Source organism: Schistocerca piceifrons, chromosome 7, assembly GCF_021461385.2.
Source record: "Schistocerca piceifrons isolate TAMUIC-IGC-003096 chromosome 7, iqSchPice1.1, whole genome shotgun sequence".
In the NCBI taxonomy this organism is placed as follows: Eukaryota; Metazoa; Arthropoda; class Insecta; order Orthoptera; family Acrididae; genus Schistocerca; species Schistocerca piceifrons.
In genome coordinates, this window is record NC_060144.1 from 350,083,522 (window position 1) to 350,104,547 (window position 21,026).

General features: G+C 41.7%; 1 protein-coding gene across 1 annotated transcript in view; it reads left to right on the forward strand.

Moving 5' to 3' along the window:
* Positions 1 to 10,936, forward strand: part of LOC124804811 (cytochrome P450 4C1-like) — a 132,201-nt gene extending 121,265 nt beyond the window's left edge. Inside the window, exons 11-12 of the mRNA XM_047265150.1 lie at positions 6,643 to 6,822; positions 10,194 to 10,936. Of these exons, the coding sequence (XP_047121106.1) occupies positions 6,643 to 6,822; positions 10,194 to 10,351 (338 nt within the window). The 3' untranslated portion in view covers positions 10,352 to 10,936. The remainder of the gene's footprint in view (positions 1 to 6,642; positions 6,823 to 10,193) is intronic.
* The last annotated feature ends 10,090 nt before the right edge of the window (positions 10,937 to 21,026 follow it).

The window sequence follows — 21,026 nt, forward strand, 5'->3', positions numbered from 1 at the left end:
TTCTCTATTAAACAACAATCACTTCGGAAATGACGGATGAACTGGAAATCAGCGTACTTTATCTGACACCGATTTAATGAACGTGCATTTCTTGCCGTTTTCCCCGGTGCATTGAATTGTCCGTCGTCTTTCGTGGTTGTAGTCGTGATAGTTTTATTCCCTCTCTCGATATATCCGCTAATAATCTTACAGCCACTTTCAAGGTGAGTCACTGGCAGAACTAAAACTACCTGACACAATGTTGCGGAGTAAACGCGCCTTAGTTCGCGATAACACAGCTGGAAACAAGGGATTCAGTCACAGATAAAACTTCATCTGTCCAAAGGTAAAATCAAACAAGTGCAGAGTCAGCAAATACAGAGTGCTTAAGAAATATGTAGTTGATGACGTAGGTGGTTGGATGTGTTGGACCGCCAAGCCCGTGCACGCGTGAAATGAGTGGTTTCCATGATTTTTTGAGCTAGAAATCCTCCTCTGGGTTGAGCAGTTTGTCTGATATTGAACTTCCACAGCTAGCTTGACCAGTGAATCCCAGTAGGACGAGACACTTGTTGCGGATAGCGTTATATATATAGCTTGAAGGGGGAAACCAGATGGCGCTATGGTTGACCCGCTAGATGGCGCTGCCATAGGTCAAACGGATATCAACTGCGTTTTTTTAAATACGAACCCCCATTTTTATTACATATTCTTGTAGTAAGTAGAGAAATATGAATGTTTTAGTTGGACCACTTTTTTCGCTTTGTGATTGATGGCGCTGTAGTGGTCACAAACATTTGGCTCACAATTTTAGACGAACAGTTGCTAACAAGTAGGTTTTTTTAAATTAAAATACAGAACGTTTGAACATTTTACTTCGGTTGTTCCAATGTGATACACATACCTTTGTAAACTTATCATTTCTGAGAACGCATGCTGTTACAGCGTGATTACCTGTAAATACCACATTAATGCAATAAATGCTCAAAATGATGTCAGTCAACCTCAATGCATATGGCAATACGTGTAACGACATTCCTCTCAACAGCGAATAGTTAGCCTTCCGTAATGCTCGCACATGCATTGACAATGCGCTGACGCATGTTGTCAGACGTTGTGGTGGATCACGATAGCAAATATCCTTCAACTTTCCCTACAGAAAGAAATCCGGGGACGTCAGATTCGGTGAACGTGCGGGCCATGGTATGGTTATTCGACGACCAATCTACCTATCACGAAATATGCTATTCAATACCGCTTCAACCGAACGCGAGCTATGTGCCGGATATCCATCATGTTGGAAGTACATCGCCATTCCGTAATGCAGTGAAACATCTTGTAGTAACATCGGTAGAACATTATGTAGGAAATCAGCAAACATAGCACCATTTAGATTGCCATCGATAAAACGAGGGCCAGTTATCCTTCCTTCCATAATGCCACACCATAAATTAACACGCCAAGGTCGCTGATATTCCACTTGTAGCCATCGTGGATTTTCCGTTGCCCAATAGAGCATATTATGCCGGTTTACGTTACCGCTGTTTGTGAATGACGCTTCGTCGCTAAATGGAACGGGTGCAAAAATCTGTCACCGTCCCGTAATTTCTCTTGTGCCTAGTGGCAGAACTGTACACGACGTTCAAAGTCGTTGCCATGCAATTCCTGGTGCATATGGTACGGGTGCAATCGACGTTGATGTAGTATTCTCAACACCGACGTTTTCGAGATTCCCGATTTTCGCTCAGTTTGTATGCTAGTGATGTGCGGATTAGCCGCGACAGCGGCTTAAACACCTACTTGGACATCATTTGTTGCAGGTCGAGGTTGACGTTTAACATGTGGCTGAATACTTCCTGTTTCCTTATATAGCGTAAGTATCAGGCAAACGGTCCGGACCCTTGGATGATGTCGTCCATGATACCGAGCAGCATACATAGCACTTGCCCGTTGGGCATTTTGATCACAATAGCCATACATAACCACGATATCGACCTTTCCGCAATTGGTAAACGGTCGATTTTAACACGGGTAATGTTTCACGAAGCAAATACCGTCCGCACCGGCGGAATGTTACGTGATACCACGTACTTATATGTTTGTGACCATTACAGAGCCATCTATCACCAAGCGAAAAAAGTGGTCCAACTAAAACATTCATATATCTTTACGTACTACAGGAATATGTAATAAAAATTGGGGTTTCTATTTAAAAAAACGCAGTTGATATCCGTTTGACATATGGCAGCGCCATCTAGCGGTGATCACGTTTCTCGTTCCGTAGACATCTGCGCCATTAGAGACACCAGAGTGTCACATCTGGTCTACAGCCAACTGAGTATTACGCCTATAGTCCTTGAAGAATTGTGTATATAGTTCTAATCATACAATTACACAATCTGGTGAGAGGTACTCCTCCCCTAAAAACTGTATTAAGTGTGTTATAATTCCCAAAGATGAAATTTTCTGCCGCCACCGTAATTCTAACCCTCCCTTCTATGTCGGCAGCTGCGATGCAGTAGGTGACAATGTTGTCTAATAACCTTATGTTGCAATTGAAATGCAATTACACTTCTCATGTCCTTCAACGTACAAGTGAACGTATACTGACGAAAATGTAGACCACTATCTATGAGGATAGTTCTATCATATAGACGAACTACATTCCCTCGCTCCCCCCCCCCCCCCTCGAGAACTATTATTTACGGTTGGTGTTTTCGCTTGAAAATGAGTACTTGGGCCCTTGACAACCACATTTTCATAAAAATAGGTGGAAATGCAAGCGCTGAACTTTCACTCGGAAACCAGTGGACCAATAATATTACTGTAATTGTTTCTTTACTTTCAACATTTCAGTTACTTTAATTTGTTCTGCTATTTGCATTTTTCATAGTCAAATCTTATTAATATTTTGCCAAACCAACTTACCACGCCTTGTAGTAGATGTCATATCCTATTTAAGGTCGTTACACTGCGACTGTTGCGTTGAATGTGTAGATAGCAATGAGTGATGGGTGGTAGATCAAAAAAATTATTTGTATAGCGAGACACTAACTCCTTAGGGAGACACTGACTGCTTACCTTTGTTTACTTTGAATGATACATGGTTTCAATGTATCGACAGCCGTTTATTTCTTTCATGTTAGTAGTACCTGAGTAAATTGAACTATCTGTTAGCTGCTTTATAATGAGTCAGATCTGAAACAGTCCGCTCCATCCTTTGAAGCAGACAATAAAAAGTACAAAATATGAATCGGCCCGAGCACAGAGCAAGCTGCAATCGATCGCGTTGCCCGCGGCTGTCGGCGGCGTTGGGTACACGGACCATGTCTACAAATCGTCGGCTGTACGTTGTGTACACACTGCAAATAGACTTGCACATTTTCACAATTAAATTGAAAATATTTCTCATCTAGCACTATGATCACAGCTTTAGGGAGATTTCTGTTCACTGTAATGATGGAACCATAAATCCCCTTCCGGACATCTGCAAGTGGGACGTAACTCACAAGGCGCTGATAGATTCAGGAGTAAAAGATAAAAAATCTTCTGAAAAGATCCTGTCGTTTCCTATGGTCAGTATCTCACAACGGAAAATTCCGAAATGTAAATAAACGATCATGTTAGAACTTGGCAGGTGTGTAGAGGGGCAAAATAATGCAATACGAATTGTTTTGTTTGTGTCTAATTTCGCTTTTAAGGGGTAAAACACAACCCAAAAGGTAATTTGGTTTATTAGGTTTATGGGGAAAATCTTCTGCACTATAATATATAGAAAATGTTTTTTCATATAAAATCTCATATGCCGTTAACGCTCATGAAAATCGTGTAATAAACTTTTTTAATTTGAAATTTTACAAAATACCCCACCGACATTAATTAATTTTGAAAAATGGGTGCTTCTGTTACAACAAATTAAATAAGCTTTCAAGCCACATACATCGATGTGCAATAATGCTGGTTTCAGAACTACCATATCTGGAAAGTAAGCTGTGCAGAAGTTCTATCGGAATATTTTCAACATATCTGATTAAAATGTCTAATCATTCATTATAAGTCTTCTTATTTATTATAATTATATTTGGTTTATATTTTAAATAATTTTACATTCATGGTTTTCGTTTTGTTCTTTAGTTTACCGTCTCATGTATGCGTATTTTGTTTCTTGAAATTATGATATAAAACCATTACAGTATTAACAAACTGTATATAAAGCTTTAAAACACGACGTTTTTTACACCATGGTCATAAAATGAAAGAAATTTCCTCCCATAATATACGACGGAGAACACAATATAAAACAAAATTCAGCAGAATTTGAAATTGTCACAGGTGATCCTCCAAATATCCTGATTTGTATCAGGCGTATTTCAGTACACTAGTAAGCTTTGGTGAAGTGAATTGATTATGTTCTACTGGTTGCAGCTTGATAATATTGTTTGTCAAGTGGAGATTGACATCATACTCTTACAAGAGAACTAGATCAGAAAATTCTGTTACGAAGGTCTTCTAACATCGAAAGCCGTATAGGACCCACGGCTTTAAGTGTGCACTTAAGCCTTTGGGATCACACAAATCAACAAGTTCCATATCGTCGGACACCATTCTCAAAACGTTTCTTTCGCACCGACCACCCGCCATTTCATAGTTTTCTCAGTTTTAGTTGGACCGAGTATTCGAGAATTCTTATTGAAACCCTACATATCTTTGTGACAGCAGCTGGTAAACCAACGCCTGACCAGGTCTAAAGACCTTGGAAAGATGGTTTCTTCCCCAGTGAAGGAGAACAACCTGTATTGTTGTTCGACTGTTGGGGTGGTCAGTGTGAAAGAACAATTTAGAGCAGCGCACCTGAGACCAAGGAACTTGTCGATCTGTTGACCGCAAAGGGGACGACGGCGCGGCTACGGAAGTGAGACGTATGCGGCTTTCGATGTTGGAAGATCTCTGTGAGTAGATTTTCCGATGCAGTTCAGTGGAATGATTATGATGTCAGTCTCCCCTTGAGAAACAATATATTGAAGCTAGTACATAATCAATTTTCGACGCCATACATTACCAAGGTACTGAAATATACCTGATACAAACTGGGATGTTTAGAGAATCACCCTTAACAATTTGAAATCCTGCAGAGTTTTGTTTTATATTTTGTTCTCCGTCGTCTACAGTATGGAAGGAAATTTCGTCTATTCAATTTGGTGTAAAAATAGTTATGTTTTAATGATTTCTTTACATTATTGTAACGATTTTGCAACATAATAATGAGTTACTTATTATTTTCTTTAACAAAATACACATAAGTGAAACAGTACAGTACTGTACAAAAGAAGAAGAACATAAATGTAAAACGCAAAGTAAGAATTTAAAACTTAAAAGAAATATATGTAAAATGAATAAGTTGAATAATATTGACTCCTTAGATATTTTCTTATCTCCGAGAGCACATTGTGTACAGCTATACTTCAAAAGCGATGTTTCAGAAATCAGCGGTATTACACATCTGTGTACACTCCTTGAAAGCTTCCTTAATCTGCGTTGTAACATCAGTTTTCATTTTTCAAAATTAACGACTCTCGGGGATTTCGCAAAAATTCCAAGTTGATAATGCAATTTTCAAAAACGGTAACTACACTTGAACAACTATATCAAAAACATTTTGTATATATTACTGTTTCGAAAATATTTCCTCTAAACCTAACATGCTAATTTATCTTTCGAGGTGTGTGAAACTGCGCACAAACAAAAAAAGTGTACTAGATTATTTTCTCCCCTCTACACACCCTCCAAGTTTCGTCAATGTCATTTATTTGTTCTCTCCTTGGTCTGTAACATTCAAACAAGGCTGTCTGCAGACAATTACAATTATCTATATTTTTCTTCCAAGAATCATCATCATTCGCAAATTGGTTCTATTAATTATTTAATTTTTGTAATTGTCTTTAATGTACGAGGCTCCAAGGTACTGAAGTTGTGTAACGTGTTGGATTGTGTGTAAATAAGAGAAATACATCCAGCAAATAATTGAGGACGTAAGGTGAAAGAGCTACTCTGAGATGAAGAGGTTGGCACAGGAGAGGAATTCTTGGCGGGCCGCATCAAACAGGTCGGAAACTGATGTATCAAAGGAAAAAGGAAAGAAAGAAAGAGAAACAAACCAAGAGTGAATCCAAGCTTTGTTCTGTCAGGGACTTGGTATCTGAGGGTTTTTTCCTGGCAGCGAGGAAGAACATCGATCTGTCAGGAAACCTCTTAGATTATATCGAGCGAAAGGACGCATTGGTTAACGCGTTGAACTCGCGTACAGGAGGACAGCAGTCGGACCTCAGGTCATCCAAATTTAGGGATTACCTGGTTTTCCTAAGTCGCTCAAAATACATCAAACGGATAAGGCAGTCTCTATTCTCGAATCCGAATTTGCGTTCTGCATCCAGTGACCTCGTTGTCGACAGTAATCTAAAACCTAGTGTTTCGTTTTCGTTTCCCACTCGATCCACTCTTTTAGGGCATTGCTTGAGAACACCAGGAACTGAGCTGTGTACATCTAGCAGAGCAGTTAAAACCACAGTCCAAACCGAGACAGAAATCTATATTGACGAGGTCGATTTATTACCACGGACTCCCCTCTGGGCGCAGTCTAAGCCTACGTCTTACTCTTGTTGTCAGCCGGCTACAACATCCCGGAGGGGACCACACTGACGCTGCACATCTACCACGCCCACCGTGACCCCGACCACTGGCCGGATCCGGAGCGCTTCGACCCGGACAACTTCCTGCCGGAGAGGGTGCAGGGCAGGCACCCCTTCGCCTACGTGCCCTTCAGCGGAGGACCGCGCAACTGCATTGGTAAGGCTTCTCCTGAAAGTTGTTACTCAACGCCTACCTGCAAATGTAGAAGTGTTTGCGGAAATCTGAGCACGCTCACAATGTAACCGTATACGAGGTCTGTCTAAAAATTATCCGACCTTTGATTTTCCCGCGCAAAATAGAGACGATAGCGCAGCGCCACTGTACACGGTAAAGGAAGAGACTTTTATGCGCATGCCTGAATTTTGTCCCCGCCTTCCAGGGCGTCAGCCGCTGCCTATCAGTCGCTGAGTGAGGTGCTATACAACGTGTTTGTCGAATTACCGATTCTCTCAAGATGACTGAACGTGTTGAGCAACGAAACTGCATCAAATTTTCTCAAGAGCGTGATGATTCTCAAAGCGAAACAATTCGTAAGATTCGGTAGATGTTTGGAGAAGATGCGATGGGTGTAAGATAGATTATATAATGGTAGGACAGAGATTTAGGAACCAGGTTTTAAGTTGTAAGACAGTTCCAGGGGCAGATGTGGACTCTAACCACAATCTATCGGTTGTGAACTATAGAATTGAAGAAACTGCAAAAAGTTGGGCATTTAAGCAGATAAAATCTTAATAAACTGAAAGAACCAGAGGTGGTACAGAGTTTTCACAGAGAACATTAATGAACGATTGACAAATGCAGGGGAAAGAAATAAAGTAGAATGGGTAGCTTTGTGAGATGAAATAATGAAGGCAGTAGAGGATCAAGTAGGTAAAAAGACAAGGGCTGGTAGAAATCCTTAGGTAACAGAAGAAATATTGAATTTAATTGATGAAACGAAAACATATAAAAATGCAGTAAATGAACTGGGCAAGAAAGAATACAAAAATCTCAAAAATTAGATCGACAGGAAGTGCAAAATGGCTAAGCAGGAATGGCTAGAGGACAAATGTAAGGTTGTAGAGCCATATATCCCTAGGGGTAAGATAGATGCTGCGTGTAGGAAAATTAAAGAGACGTTTGGAGAAAAGAGAACCACTTGTATGAATATCAAGAGCTCAGATGGAAAACCAGTTCTAAGCAAAGAAGGGAAAGCAGAAAGGTCGAAGGAATATCTAGAGTGTCTATACAAGGGTGATGTGCTTGAGGGCAATATTACGGAAATTGAAGAGGACATAGATGAAGATGAAATGAGGGAAATGATACTGCTTGAAGAGTTTGCAAGAGCACTGAAAGTCCTAAGTCGAAACAATGCCCCGGGAGTAGACAACATTCCATTAGAACTACTCATAGCCTTGAGAGAGCCGGCCTGACAGAACTCTACCACCTGGTGAGCAAGATGTATGAGACAGGCGAAATACCCTCAGACTTCGAAAAGAATATAATAAATTCAATCCCAAACGAAGAAACTGTTGACAGGTATGAAAATTACCGAACTATCAGTTTAATAAGTCACGGCTGCAAAATCCTAACACGAATTCTTTACAGACGAATGGAAAAACTGGTAGAACCTGACCTCGGAGGAGATCAGTTCGGTTTCCGTAGAAATGGTGGAACACCTGAGGCAATACTGACCCTTCCATTCATCTTAAAAGGTAGATTAAGGAAAGGCAAACCTACATGCCTAGCATTTGTTGACTTAGAGAAAGCTTTTGACAATGTTGACTGGAATATTCTCTTTCAAATTCTGAAAGGGGCAGGGGTCAAATATAGGAAGCGAAAGGCTATTTACAATTTGAAAGGAGGATATTAGATGAACATCAAAAAAAGTTAAACGAGGATAATGTAATGTAGTGGAATTTAATCAGGTGATGCAGAGACACTTAAAGTAGTAGGTGTGTTTTGCTATGTAGGGAGCAAAATAACTTGTGGTCGAAGTAGAGAGGATATAAAATGTAGACTGGCAATGACAAGGAAAGCTTTTCTGAAGGAGAAACACTTGTTAACATCGAGTATAGATTTAAGTGTCAGGAGGCCTTTTCTGGAAGTATTTGTATGGAGCGTAACCATGTATGGAAGTGAAACGTGGACGACAAATAGTTTAGACAAGAAGAGAATAGAAGGTTTCGAAATGTGGTGCTACAGAAGAATGCTGAAAATAGATGGGTAGATCACGTAACCAATGAAGAGGTACTGAATAGACTCGGGGAGAAGAGGAATTTGCGGCACAGCTTGACTAGAAGAAGGGATCGGTTGGTAGGCCACGTTTTGAGGCATCAAGGGATCAATTTAGTACTGAAGAGAAGCGCGGAGGGTAAAAATCGTAACGGGAGACCAAGGCATGATTACACTAAACAGATTCAGGGAGATTCAGGTTGCAGTAGTTACTTGGAAATGAAGAAGCTTGCACAGGATAGGGTAGCATGGAGAGCTGCATCAAACTAGTCTCCGGAGTGAAGTCCACAACAACAAGAACATGATCACTGAACACGAGAGACAAGGTTCTCAGTTCGCGTATCAGTGTGGCATCGAGTTTCAATCTGTTAGGAAGTTTCATGCCATTTCCTAACTGTATTCTTTGTTCGCATTTGGATGATAAGATTTAAATCGAGCTACCCGCGATAGTTTCTGATTTCTAGTCAGTTATATAGTTTTAAGAGATCAGATGTACGAAGGATAGGGATTCGCCACACTTGTGTGACTACCATTTATTTATCGAGCTACAGAAGCTGTTAGTCTTAAGGCTTTTCCTTTCATAAATAAAAGTTCGCTTTCGAAATTTATGGAGATCTACAAAACCCTGTATTTTCCAAACCCCTGGTTAAGTTGAATGTCTCTCATTCGTTTCCCACACATTAATTTCATTGTATATCTAAACATTGAAATGCAAAAGACGAATATATTTCCTGATATTATGCTGCATTTTAACTACAAGATTCGCGAAAGGCGCGTGAAGTCTTTAATCTGTCAAGAAAGATACTGTGATTATAATTTTCTCTCATCATCTTTTTTTTTTTTAAATTTCCATCGACATTTTAAACAAACGTGTACATACAAAGCCTTGATGTAGTCATCATCATCATATTGAAAAGTTTCCGGCCTCAGAGTGAGTCTGTTTGGAACATAAGCTTCGCCATCGAGTCCTGTTTTTCCACCGTCTTCCTGTGTTCACTCTTGTGCAGCCTCGCCTCTTTTTTCAACGTACTCCTCACACCTTTCAATCATGTGACCTTTGTTCTTCCTTTTCGTCGTTTCCTTCTCATCTCCATTTTATGTACCTTCTTGGGAATCCTCTTATTATCGATCTCTTTTAAGTGCCCATACCACCTTAGCCTTGATATTTCTGTCCTTCTCTGTAAGGGTTCCTTTTTCACTATTTCCTCACCTTTTCATTTCTCAACTTATCTCTTCTTGTTACTCCTAACATACTTCTGACGAACATTTTTCCGTATGGTTTGATCTAAAATGCTTTCTTATTGTTTCTACAGGTCAGAAATTTGCCATCCTCGAAGAGAAGACGGTGCTGTCGTACATCTTACGCAACTACCGCGTGGAGACGGTGGAGAAGCTTGAGGACCTGAAGCTGATAGGCGAGCTGGTGTTGCGGCCCTTCAAGGGCGTCTTCCTCAGGCTCACTCCGCGATAGACGTTGGCAGCCGGGGCTAAGAAGCGGCTACAGCACAGCTCGTACGAGGCACCAGAGATGTAGTTCTGTAAACAACACACCTTTCAGCTAACAACAAGACACGACAGATTTGTTTCGTTTGGACATAAATTAATAATTCTTCTACGTGTACATCAGTCACAGTGCGTTTCATGGAACACTTCAGCTTCCAAGCGATTCGTCAGTGTTTGGTATATCACACACGGGGTTCACAAGACTGGGAACGAACAAATGTTGTGTTTTGTTACACAGACTGACAAGGTAAGAACTACTTCACCACAGCTTAAAGTGCCTAACACAGAGTATTGGGCTAAAAAGGGAACTTCCTCTGCGAAATCTCCACTCCCGACGCTTCATAACCGCAAACGAAAAAGTGCAGTGAAGGGCTGCAGATCAAATCTACGATTAAAAACTTCAGCAATGGATTATAATGTATAACTAGTTTTGTATAAACGAAAACATTTCACAAATAAGCGAAATATGTCATCATGAATATCGTAAGTACTTTTAAGCTGTACATGGTGTTTTATGTTAAATAAAAACAAGGTTTCCACTATCAACTTAAAATCATGATGCACTTCTAGAAATTGCAACGCGTTCATGGGTGCTGTGTTTTGTGGCGAGGTCAACAGTCGAAATTCCGAAAGAGTACTTGCAGAAAGAGTGCGGCTAGAGGCTACATATTACCCTCCCCCCCCCCCCCCCCATCTCCACGCGCTTTAAGACACATATGTAAGGGAGTTCATTCTCATGACGTAAAAATGTTCGGAAATTATGTACATATCACACCTCTCGTAGCTTATAAAATGTATTCAGTGACATATAAATGCAAATTAAATCGGGTGATGCTGAGGGAATTAGTTTAGGAAATGAGACACTTAAAGTAGTAAAGGAGTTTTGCTACTTGGGGAGCAAAATAACTGATGATGGTCGAAGTAGAGAGGATATAAAATGTAGACTGGCAATGGCAAGGAAAGCGCTTGTGAAGAAGAGAAATTTGTTAACATCGAGTATTGATTTAAGTGTCAGGATGTCGTTTCTGAAAGTATTTGTATGGAGTGTAACCATGTATGGAAGTGAAACATGGACGATAACTAGTTTAGACAAGAAGAGAATAGAAGCTTTCGAAATGTGGTGCTACAGAAGAATGCTGATTAGATGGGTGGATCACATAACTAATGAGGAGGTATTGAACAGAATTGGGGAGAAGAGGAGTTTGTTTCATAACTTGACTAGAAGAAGGGATCGGTTGGTAGGACATGTTCTGAGGCATCAAGGGATCGCCAATTTGGTACTGGAGGGCAGCGTGGAGGGTAAAAATCGTAGAGGGAGACCAAGAGATGAATACACTAAGCAGATTCAGAAGGATGTAGGCTGCAGTAGGTACTGGGAGATGAAAAAGCTTGCACAGGATAGAGTAACATGGAGAGCTGCATCAAACCAGTCTCAGGACTGAAGACCACAACAACAACAACAAATGCAAATGTGTAAAACATAAGTGTAATACGTTTTAATACGCACATGGAAAGTTCATTCTTTCAACCAAGTTCATCCTTTCAACCAAACACCAGACTAGCTGATCGTGGCACAGAAAGAGTTCCAGTCGGGACTAGTTCACATATTAATGCTACATTACGGACGTATGGACACAAAACGGTCAGTCTATAGTGCGACATGTAGTCCACTTAGTGGTGCAGTAAGACCTCGCGGAAAACATCAGGTCGTAAAGTTGGTGACGAGGAAGACTGTTCAAAGCAGAGAAAAAAACAACCAGCACACGGTTTTGTGTATTTATTGAGGTACCAGATACGAAAATATCGGCTCTTCTATATGTATAAGCCAAAACATTACGACCCCTGCCAACCCGACGTTGGCTACCGCCTCGTGGCGTTGCGGGCACGTGACGCGCTAGCAAAAATATTTAAGCGGAACAGACACGAACGAGGGTCACCCTAACGAAGATATGAGCTGCCAATAGGGAAATCCACTGAGATAAGTGACTTTTACGAAGGGCAAATAATTATTACGCAGAGCTTGTGAACGAGTATCTCGAATCGGTGAATGTTCACGTGTTACTATTACGTGCGTCTACGAAAGACGTAGAAGGGCAGTGAAATTACCACTAGTCAGTAAATGGTTGGACGTCCACGACTCTTCACAGAACGTGGGGTTCAGAAGTTCGTCTATAGATGGAGATCTGTGGCTTCTCTGCCGAAAGAACCACAATGCCGGTACGCGCACAAATATTTCGGAGGGCACCGTTCTCGTACTTTATTGAACAGGGAGCTCAGCAGCATATCACCCCTACGTGTCCACATATTGATCCAACGATATCGTCAGTTAAGATTTAAGTGGGCACGGGACCATCGGGATTCGAACGTCTATCAACGGTAAAGTATCAACTCTTCAGGTGAATCACATTTTTGGTACCCTAGTTGAATGGTCGCCTCCACAAACGCCGTCATCGAGGTGAACAGCGGCTCGAAAAGTACAGCGCGCCACGGACGCAGGCTGGTGGGAGCAGTATTGTGCTATGGGAGTTCTCCTGCGCTTGCATGGGACCTGTGGTGGTAATTGAAGACATGCTGACCGCTGCGAACCACCTGCATCCCTTTCTTCTTGATGTCTTCCCCTACGGCGATGTCGTCTTTCAGCAGTATAACTGTGCGTGTATCGGAGCCAGAACAGTGCTACAATGGTTTGAGGAACACTAGAGTAACTCACGTTGATGCCTCGGCGACCAAATTCGCCTGATGTAAATCCCATGGAACCCATCTGGACCGCTTATCGTGCACGATAACCGCATACAGAAATCAGCGGCCCGTTATTTACGTGAATTACGAGTTCATAACCAGTGCTTAGACGTCTAACGCCACACACCTCCATAAACGCACCAACAAACTGTCGGATCCCTGATAGGCAGATTCACTGTTGTATTTCTTTCCAAAGACGGACAAACATTATATTAAGCAAGTGGTCATAATGTTTTGGCTCATAGTGTAGCGTACGTATATTATCAATAGCTGCTTACCGCCTCGAAGATACAGACAGTAGTACCACTATCCCCGTTTCCCATGTCTTATTTCAGCGCTGTCTAACGTCATGTACCATTATACCTAGGAGGAAAGGCAAGCAACGATAGGCATCTGAAAATCCCACTAATTCTGTTACTCTCGTTTATACGTCTTCACAAAATGTCTTGAACTGTCTTTATGTAGCAAAATCCACATCAAATTACCTCCTGCTAAATCTACATCAACACTTGAATGATCTATTTCATTTCGAGTTGGTGTTCTTCGAGGTCACCGAGATCCAGCACTCGACGTAAAGTACAGAGACAACATATGTAGTAAAATGTGCGCAGGCAACACTGTGGCATGTGGCACAGTGGCCTTAAGACCACGTATATTGAACTTAGGCCACAGAAGTCACTTGCTGATTGTAGTGTGCGTAAGTCACGGGCACATAAAATGTCAATGCCTGATGTGCTGCCCCCGCCTGGTACTAGAAGGTAAAGGGTAGCCCCCCTACACATTGGGTGGGGTAGGCCACCCAACAAGGCTGACCGTAATACCTCCCACTGTCGGACAAACGCTAACCGGTGATTTGCACTGGTCGGAAATGAGCATCTTATGGTATTTGTCCTTCGTCTATCAGTTTCCCAAGGATTTTCAATCGAAATTAAGCCCCAGAAACGATTTGTGCGCTCTAGATGCATGATGTCCTCTTGCTGCAAGTACTCTTCCATCACGTGTACTCCATGTGGTCATTGTAATCGGGTACACTAATCTATCAGATGAAACCCAGAACGCTACGCAGCCCAAAATCGGTTATGAAAGTAAATGAGCTTTTGTGCAACTGGTGCCGCTACTTAACTATATTAAATAACAGGAGAAACCCTTAACGACTGTCACATTGCCTAGTTCTTCAACATAGTGAAGAAAAAGGTGGTATGAAGAGGGGAGATGTGGTTTGGAGGTTAGTATTGTTTGAAAATATGTATTTGTTCGAGGCGATCAAACAGACCTTTACGTGCAGTTGTAAAGCGTCGACTGTGCACCGACCAGCACAGCGCCGCGAAACGGCGTCAAGAAGGAGCTGACCCCCACACCAATGGAAAGAGCCGGCAGCGCCATGCCTCCAGTGAAACAAGTTCAGCGCCCCCTGTCAGGGCTGACTTAACAGCCACTCATCGCTGGTCGGCCCCAGGTCGGTCGCAAACTTCGAGAGCATCAATACTGGGTAATAGGAAGACGATACTCAGTCTGCGTTCTGCGACTAGTAACAGTGTGTAAAGTAACTGCATATAGGAAGCACATCAAGCCACCTCATGAAAGTTAACTTATACTTCTTACCTTTTTAGAAATAGTGTTCCATTAATTTGAAAGTGTTGTGTACAGATCATTTTGGATTCCTGCCACCGGCCATCGAAACTTGTCTCCTTCCTTGTTTGTGTCCGTGCAGACTCCCACAGTAGCCGACACGACACTTTCCTTTTATGTGGTCTCCTAACTTATAGAAAACTCAATTACCGGTACAAAGGCTACTGAAGGTTACTAGCACTGTGCCCTGTGGCTCTAAAGGAGGTACTTTCTGTGCCTTAGCCGATGTATTCTCTCACTGTGCTGCTGCCAAACGGAGTCTCATCAGCAAAAGCGGAAGAAATATCAGTAAAGTGTAGCCATGATAAAATGTCAGACTACCTCATCATAACCTAGTAATACTAAGTATGTACCATGTTCGAAACGTGATTCGAGTATCGATTTAAAGCTGTTTCGTTCCGTGACTGCGTTTTCTATTCTGAATGGGTGCTTTCGTCTTAACGTAAGTTGGTGCTTTTGTCTTAAAGTAATGCTTGTAATGATAGACTGTAGTAATGATTTGCATATGCAGCACATTTATTTCGAGATCTAAATTTTTTGCGGTTGGAATATTTCCCTTTACTCCATACTTTCGAATTTAACCGCGCCGGCCTGTGTGGCCGAGCGGTTCTAGTCGCTTCAGTCTGGAACCGCGTGACCCCTACGGTCGCAGGTTCGAATCCTGCCTCGGGCATGGATGTGTGTGATGTCCTTAGGTTAGTTAGGTTTAAGTAGTTCTAAGTTCTAGGGGACTGATGACCTCAGACGTTAAGTCCCATAGTGCTCAGAGCCATTTGAACCATTTTTTAATTTAACCGCCTACTCAAGGTAGTCTATGAAAACATAATACAATGTCCATACTCCACCAAAAAATAAGTTTAAAATAGCATTGTATTATGTACAGCTGTACTACTTTATTTTTATTGAAGACCATCGATGACGTTCATGGACCTGACCTTGATCGTGTCCCATGTACCAAAGGAGAATAAGTGTAAACAATTGTCATACAAAGTGCCTTACAATCCCTTATTCTACAGGTAAACAAACATTACGGGCTGAGCGTCACGTGTTATTACAATGTAATATAAAATTGTCCAGTACTTAATTAAACCCTTAAAATGTCCCTGTCGTAACAAAGAGCGCTATTTGTTCAAATGGCTCTGAGCACTATGGGACTCAACTGCTGTTGTCATAAGTCCCCTAGAACTTACAACTACTTAAACCTAACTAACCTAAGGACGTCACACACATCCATGGCCGAGGCAGGATTCGAACCTGTGACCGTAGCGGTCGTGCGGTTCCAGACTGTAGCGCCTTTAACCGCTCGGCCACTCCGGCCGGCCGCTATTTGTGAGTCGTCTTGTGAACATTAACCACGACAGAGCGTTTGTCCAAAAGTAGCAGGCATTGCCGTTACCGTATTGAAACCACAATTTGCAGGGATGCGTATTAATATTGGCCCACTGAATCCAAGGGTATGAGAGAGAACGATAGGAAACAGGAGAACAAAAAATAATTATCTAAATGAAGTACTTTTTAATATAGCACGTTAATGAAACAGATTAACCAGTATACAATAATTTCTCCTAGCCCCGTGCAGGTTCCTGAAATCATGCAGATAGCTCAGAAAATTTATATTTGTGAAATTTCAGTAGCTATGAAAGTACTTGTAAAATTTAAAACGAAAAACCTAGGCGCAAGCAATACATAGTCAATGCATGAGTATCTCATCTAAGTCACTAACAGTTTTATTGCCCTTGCACTGATATTTTTCTCTGTGACAGCTACTCACTACACTCCATACTGTCATGTGTTACATGCATCCCACGGTTTTCGTTTTAAATTTTACACGGGTTTTCATAGCTATTAAAACTCCACAAGCTCAAATTTTCAGGACTGTCTGTATGGAGTTAAGAACCAGTAGGGGACTAAGAGAAATTATTTTATAGTTTGCAGTCCGTTTAAAAAAGTGTTACATTAACAAAAACGGTCGTAAAAATAAATATGCTTTTATGCAACTGAAGCCCCAATTTAAGTATTTTAAATGACAGGAGAAAATCTTAACGGTGGTCACATTCCCTAGTTCTTTAACATAGTGTGGAAAAAGGTGATAAGCTTAGTTCTGTGCGTGTGAAATTTATCAATCGATCTCAGACATTTGATTAGATTACAACCAAGAAAAGTGGTACATTTGAGGTTTATTTCAGCTTTTCTTCAACTGAGTCAACAAATACATTTCTTGCCCCTACGTGAATCTCGTGGAAACACCGTGGAGGTAGTAATTACGGAGTATCAATCGCTCACGGAGGCTTAAGAGCAACGGTTGTTGGCTTGAAACATTCACGACTGGAAAAGGTGAAATAGCAGTGGTCCACAAAGCACCCTCCACCACATACCAGGCACGAAAGCCAGTTAAATATCACATTGTCATCCAGTTCTGAGCTAATTTATGAACTCTGTAGCTCATCAGAAAGTTAGTTTCTACATGTGCATCAGTACTCTGCAAGCCATCTAACCGTGTGTGGCATAGGGTACTTCTGGTACCACTAACTGATCCCCTCTTCTCTTTTCCACTGGCGAATGGCGAGAAGGAAAATTGACTGTCGGTAAACATCCGTGTCAAATCAAATTTCTCGAATTTTCTCGTTGTGGTCATTTTGCGAGACGAAAGGGAGGAGGAAGAAATGTGTCTCCGACTCCTCCCTGAACGTACTCCCTCGGAACTTCAATAGCAAACCACACTGTGATGCACAAGGCCTCTCTTGTAGTGTCTGCCAGTGAAGCTTGTTGAGCAGCTCTATAGCACCTAGTGCCGACTGAAAGACCCTCTGACGAAAGGCGTCGCTATTCTTTGGATCTTCTTTATCCCTTCTGTAAGTCCTACCTGGTGGGGGTCCAAGAGTGATGATCAATACCCAAGAATCAGTCGAACAAGACTGCTGTAGGGCACTTTTTTCGTGGATGAGTTATTTTTCCTTAATATTTTTCCTATGACTCTCAGTCTAGCCACTACTTCTCCTATACCGTATTTGTTTTATGTGGTCATTCCATCTAAAGTCGCTCCTGAGGTACGTACTATTTCCAGTAATTTATCATCAATTGTGTAGTTGTACAGTATTAGATTCCTTCTCCGATGTTTACGCAATATTTTATATTTATTTACGTTCAGGGTCAATAGCCAGTCCCTGTACTATATCAACGTCTTGCAAATCGCTAGTCTTTTTGAGTTGCCCCCTTTGTAAATCTGATCCGATACTCCGTAAGCCAGTATTTCCTTCCCTAAACGGCAGTGCGATACGCTAAAATGAATTGCAAAATTTGTACCGAACAGACAAACAGACAGAAAAATAAAGTACCTTCTGCCACACACCATACACGAAAGAGAGTTGCATTGTTATCCAGTCATGACCTACGCTGAAAGTTACAAATCTGTAGCTCATCGGGAAGTTAGTCTAAAATTAAATGTAAAATTTGTACCGGTAACACAAGAAAGCGATCTAATAAAAACGCGTTCATTAAAAAAGGCTTACTTCTCAACTCACACTGAGTAATCAAGTCTGTCTTAAATGAATGTAGTTTCCTAGTTTTCTGTATTAGATCTACATCAATGGACGGAAAGTTGCAGATATTTAAGAAAGTAGAGATCGTTTCTTACAAGTAGGAGCGAAAATGTGGCAAGCTATCGATTCAAGATAGTTGAACGCAACTTACGCAATAGCAGATAGTGAGATTACTTTATCTCTGGATAAGTTTTTGACTTTCGGTTCTTGTCAATAAACTATGTTATCAAAAGTATCCGGGCAACTCAAAAAACATGTTGTTGTTGTGGTCTTCAGTCCTGAGACTACTCTATCCTGTACAAGCTTCTTCATCTCCCAGTACCTACTGCAGCCTACATCCTTCTGAATCTGCTTAGTGTATTCATCTATTGGTCTCTCTCTATGATTTTTACCCCCCACGCTGCCCTCCAATACTAAATTTGTGATCCCTTGATGCCTCAGAACATGTCCTACCAACCGGTTCCTTCTTCTTGTCAAGTTGTGCCACAAACTCCTCTTCTTCCCAATTCTATTCAATACCTCCTCATTAGTTATGTGATCTACCCATCTAATCTTCAGCATTCTTCTGTAGCATCACATATCGAAAGCTTCTATTCTATTCTTGTCCGAACTATTTATCGTCCATGTTTCACTTCCATACATGGCTACACCCCATACAAACACTTTCAGAAATGACTTCCTGACACTTAAATCTATACTCGATGTTAACATATTTTTCTTCTTCAGAAACTCTTTCCTTGCCATTGCCAGTCTACATTTTATATCCTTTCTACTTCGACCATCATTAGTTATTTTGCTCCCCAAATACGTTTTTCAATTAGGTGCTTTGTGCTGCCACCTACTGCCAGGTACTCCGTATCAGCGACGTCAGTAGTCATTAAACATCGTGAGAGAGCAGAATGCGGCACTCTGAGGAACTCACACACTTCGAATGTGCTCAGACGATTGAGTGTCCCTTGTGTCATACGTCTGTACGCGAGATTTCCACACTCCTAAATATCCCTAGGTGTACTGTTTCCGATGTGAGAGTGAAGTGGAAACGTGAAGGGATACGTGCAGCACAAAAGCGTACAGGCCGACCTCGTCTGTTCACTGTCAGAGGTCGCCGACAGTTGAAGGAGATCGTAATGTGTAATAAGCAGACGTCTATCCAGATCATCACATAGGAATTCCAAACTGTATCGGGATCGACTGCAAGTACTACGACAGTTAGGCGGGAGGTGAGAAAACTTCGATTTCATGGTCGAGCCGCTGCTCATAATCCACACATCACGCCAGTAAATGCCAAACGATGCCTCGCTTCGTGTAAGGACCGTAAACACTGGACGATTGAACAGTGGAAAAACGTTGTGTGGAGTGACGAATCACGGTACACAAAGTGGCGATCCGATAGCAGAGTGTGGATACGGGTAATACCCAGTGAACGTCATCTGCCAGTGTGTGTAGTTCCAAAAGTAAAATTCAGAGGCGGTGGTGTTATGGTGTCGCCGTGTTTTTTCATGGAGAGAGCTTGCACCCCTTGTTTTGCGGGGCTCTACCACAGCACAGGCCTAAATTGATATTTTAAGCACCTTTTTGCTTCCCAATGTTGAAAAGCAATTCGGGGATGGCGATTGCATCATTCAACACGATCGAGTGCCTGTTGAAAATGCATGGCTTGTGGCGGAATGGTTACACGACAATAACGTCCCTGTAATGGACTGTCCTGCTAAGAGTCCTGATATGAATCCTATAGAACACCTTTGGGATGTTTTGGAACGCCAGCTTCGTGGCAGGCCTCACCGACCGACATCGATGCCTCTCCTCAGTGCAGCACTCCGTGAAGAATGGGCTGCCATTTCCCAAGAAACCTTCCAGCACCTAACTGACCGTATGCCTGCGAGAGTGGAAGCTGCCATCAAAGCTAAGGATGGGCCAACACCATACTGAATTCCATCATTACCGATGGAGGGCGCCACGAACTTGTAAGTCATTTTCATCAAGGTGTTCCGATACTTAGCACGTCCCTGCGCCCGTTTTTTACGTTTATTTTTCACTCGTAATTTAATGGCACAATTTTATCTACCTTTCTTTTCTTAAATTTTATAGGTTTTTCCCTTCAGCTAGTTTATATTTGAATAGATGTAATCTAACCACCTGTGAGTGGTTTATGAGTTTTTAATACCAACATGTCAAAGGTGTAATGATGCTCTGAAAATCGGCTGCTCAGTGCATGAATCAGGCGTTACATTATTCATTAGTTCGTTATTAGGCATTAATTAACGCCTCATTAATTAACGCGACCCATGAAACGTTCCTCCTCGGCTTTGCTCTCGGAGTTTCCGTACTGTCGTGCAAATTTCCACTCCCGGCAGCGGTCAGGTTCCACGTTGTCGTAGCGCAATCCGGTGAGCTATTGCTCCACAGACTTCCTCGGAAACGTTTGGCGGATACGGATTATTTGTGTGTACCACTAACCGTATAGTACCAAGCTTAATAAGATCCTCCAGCCTAGCTCCAACCAGCGAGACAGCGTTATTATAGCTACTAATCAAAACCCAACAACACTCCAGCTACTTTCAAAAGACTAAGTTCATAAAACAAACAGAAGTTCACTAGAACAGCCAATTTCTCGTAAATTCGGTTCATGTCACCCCGTTTGCAACATTTTTTTAACCGTGAACATGCGTCTAATGACGTAAAACAATCAGACTAATGTATCTTCTTCTGTGTATCTGAAGGAGACCAGACTAAAAC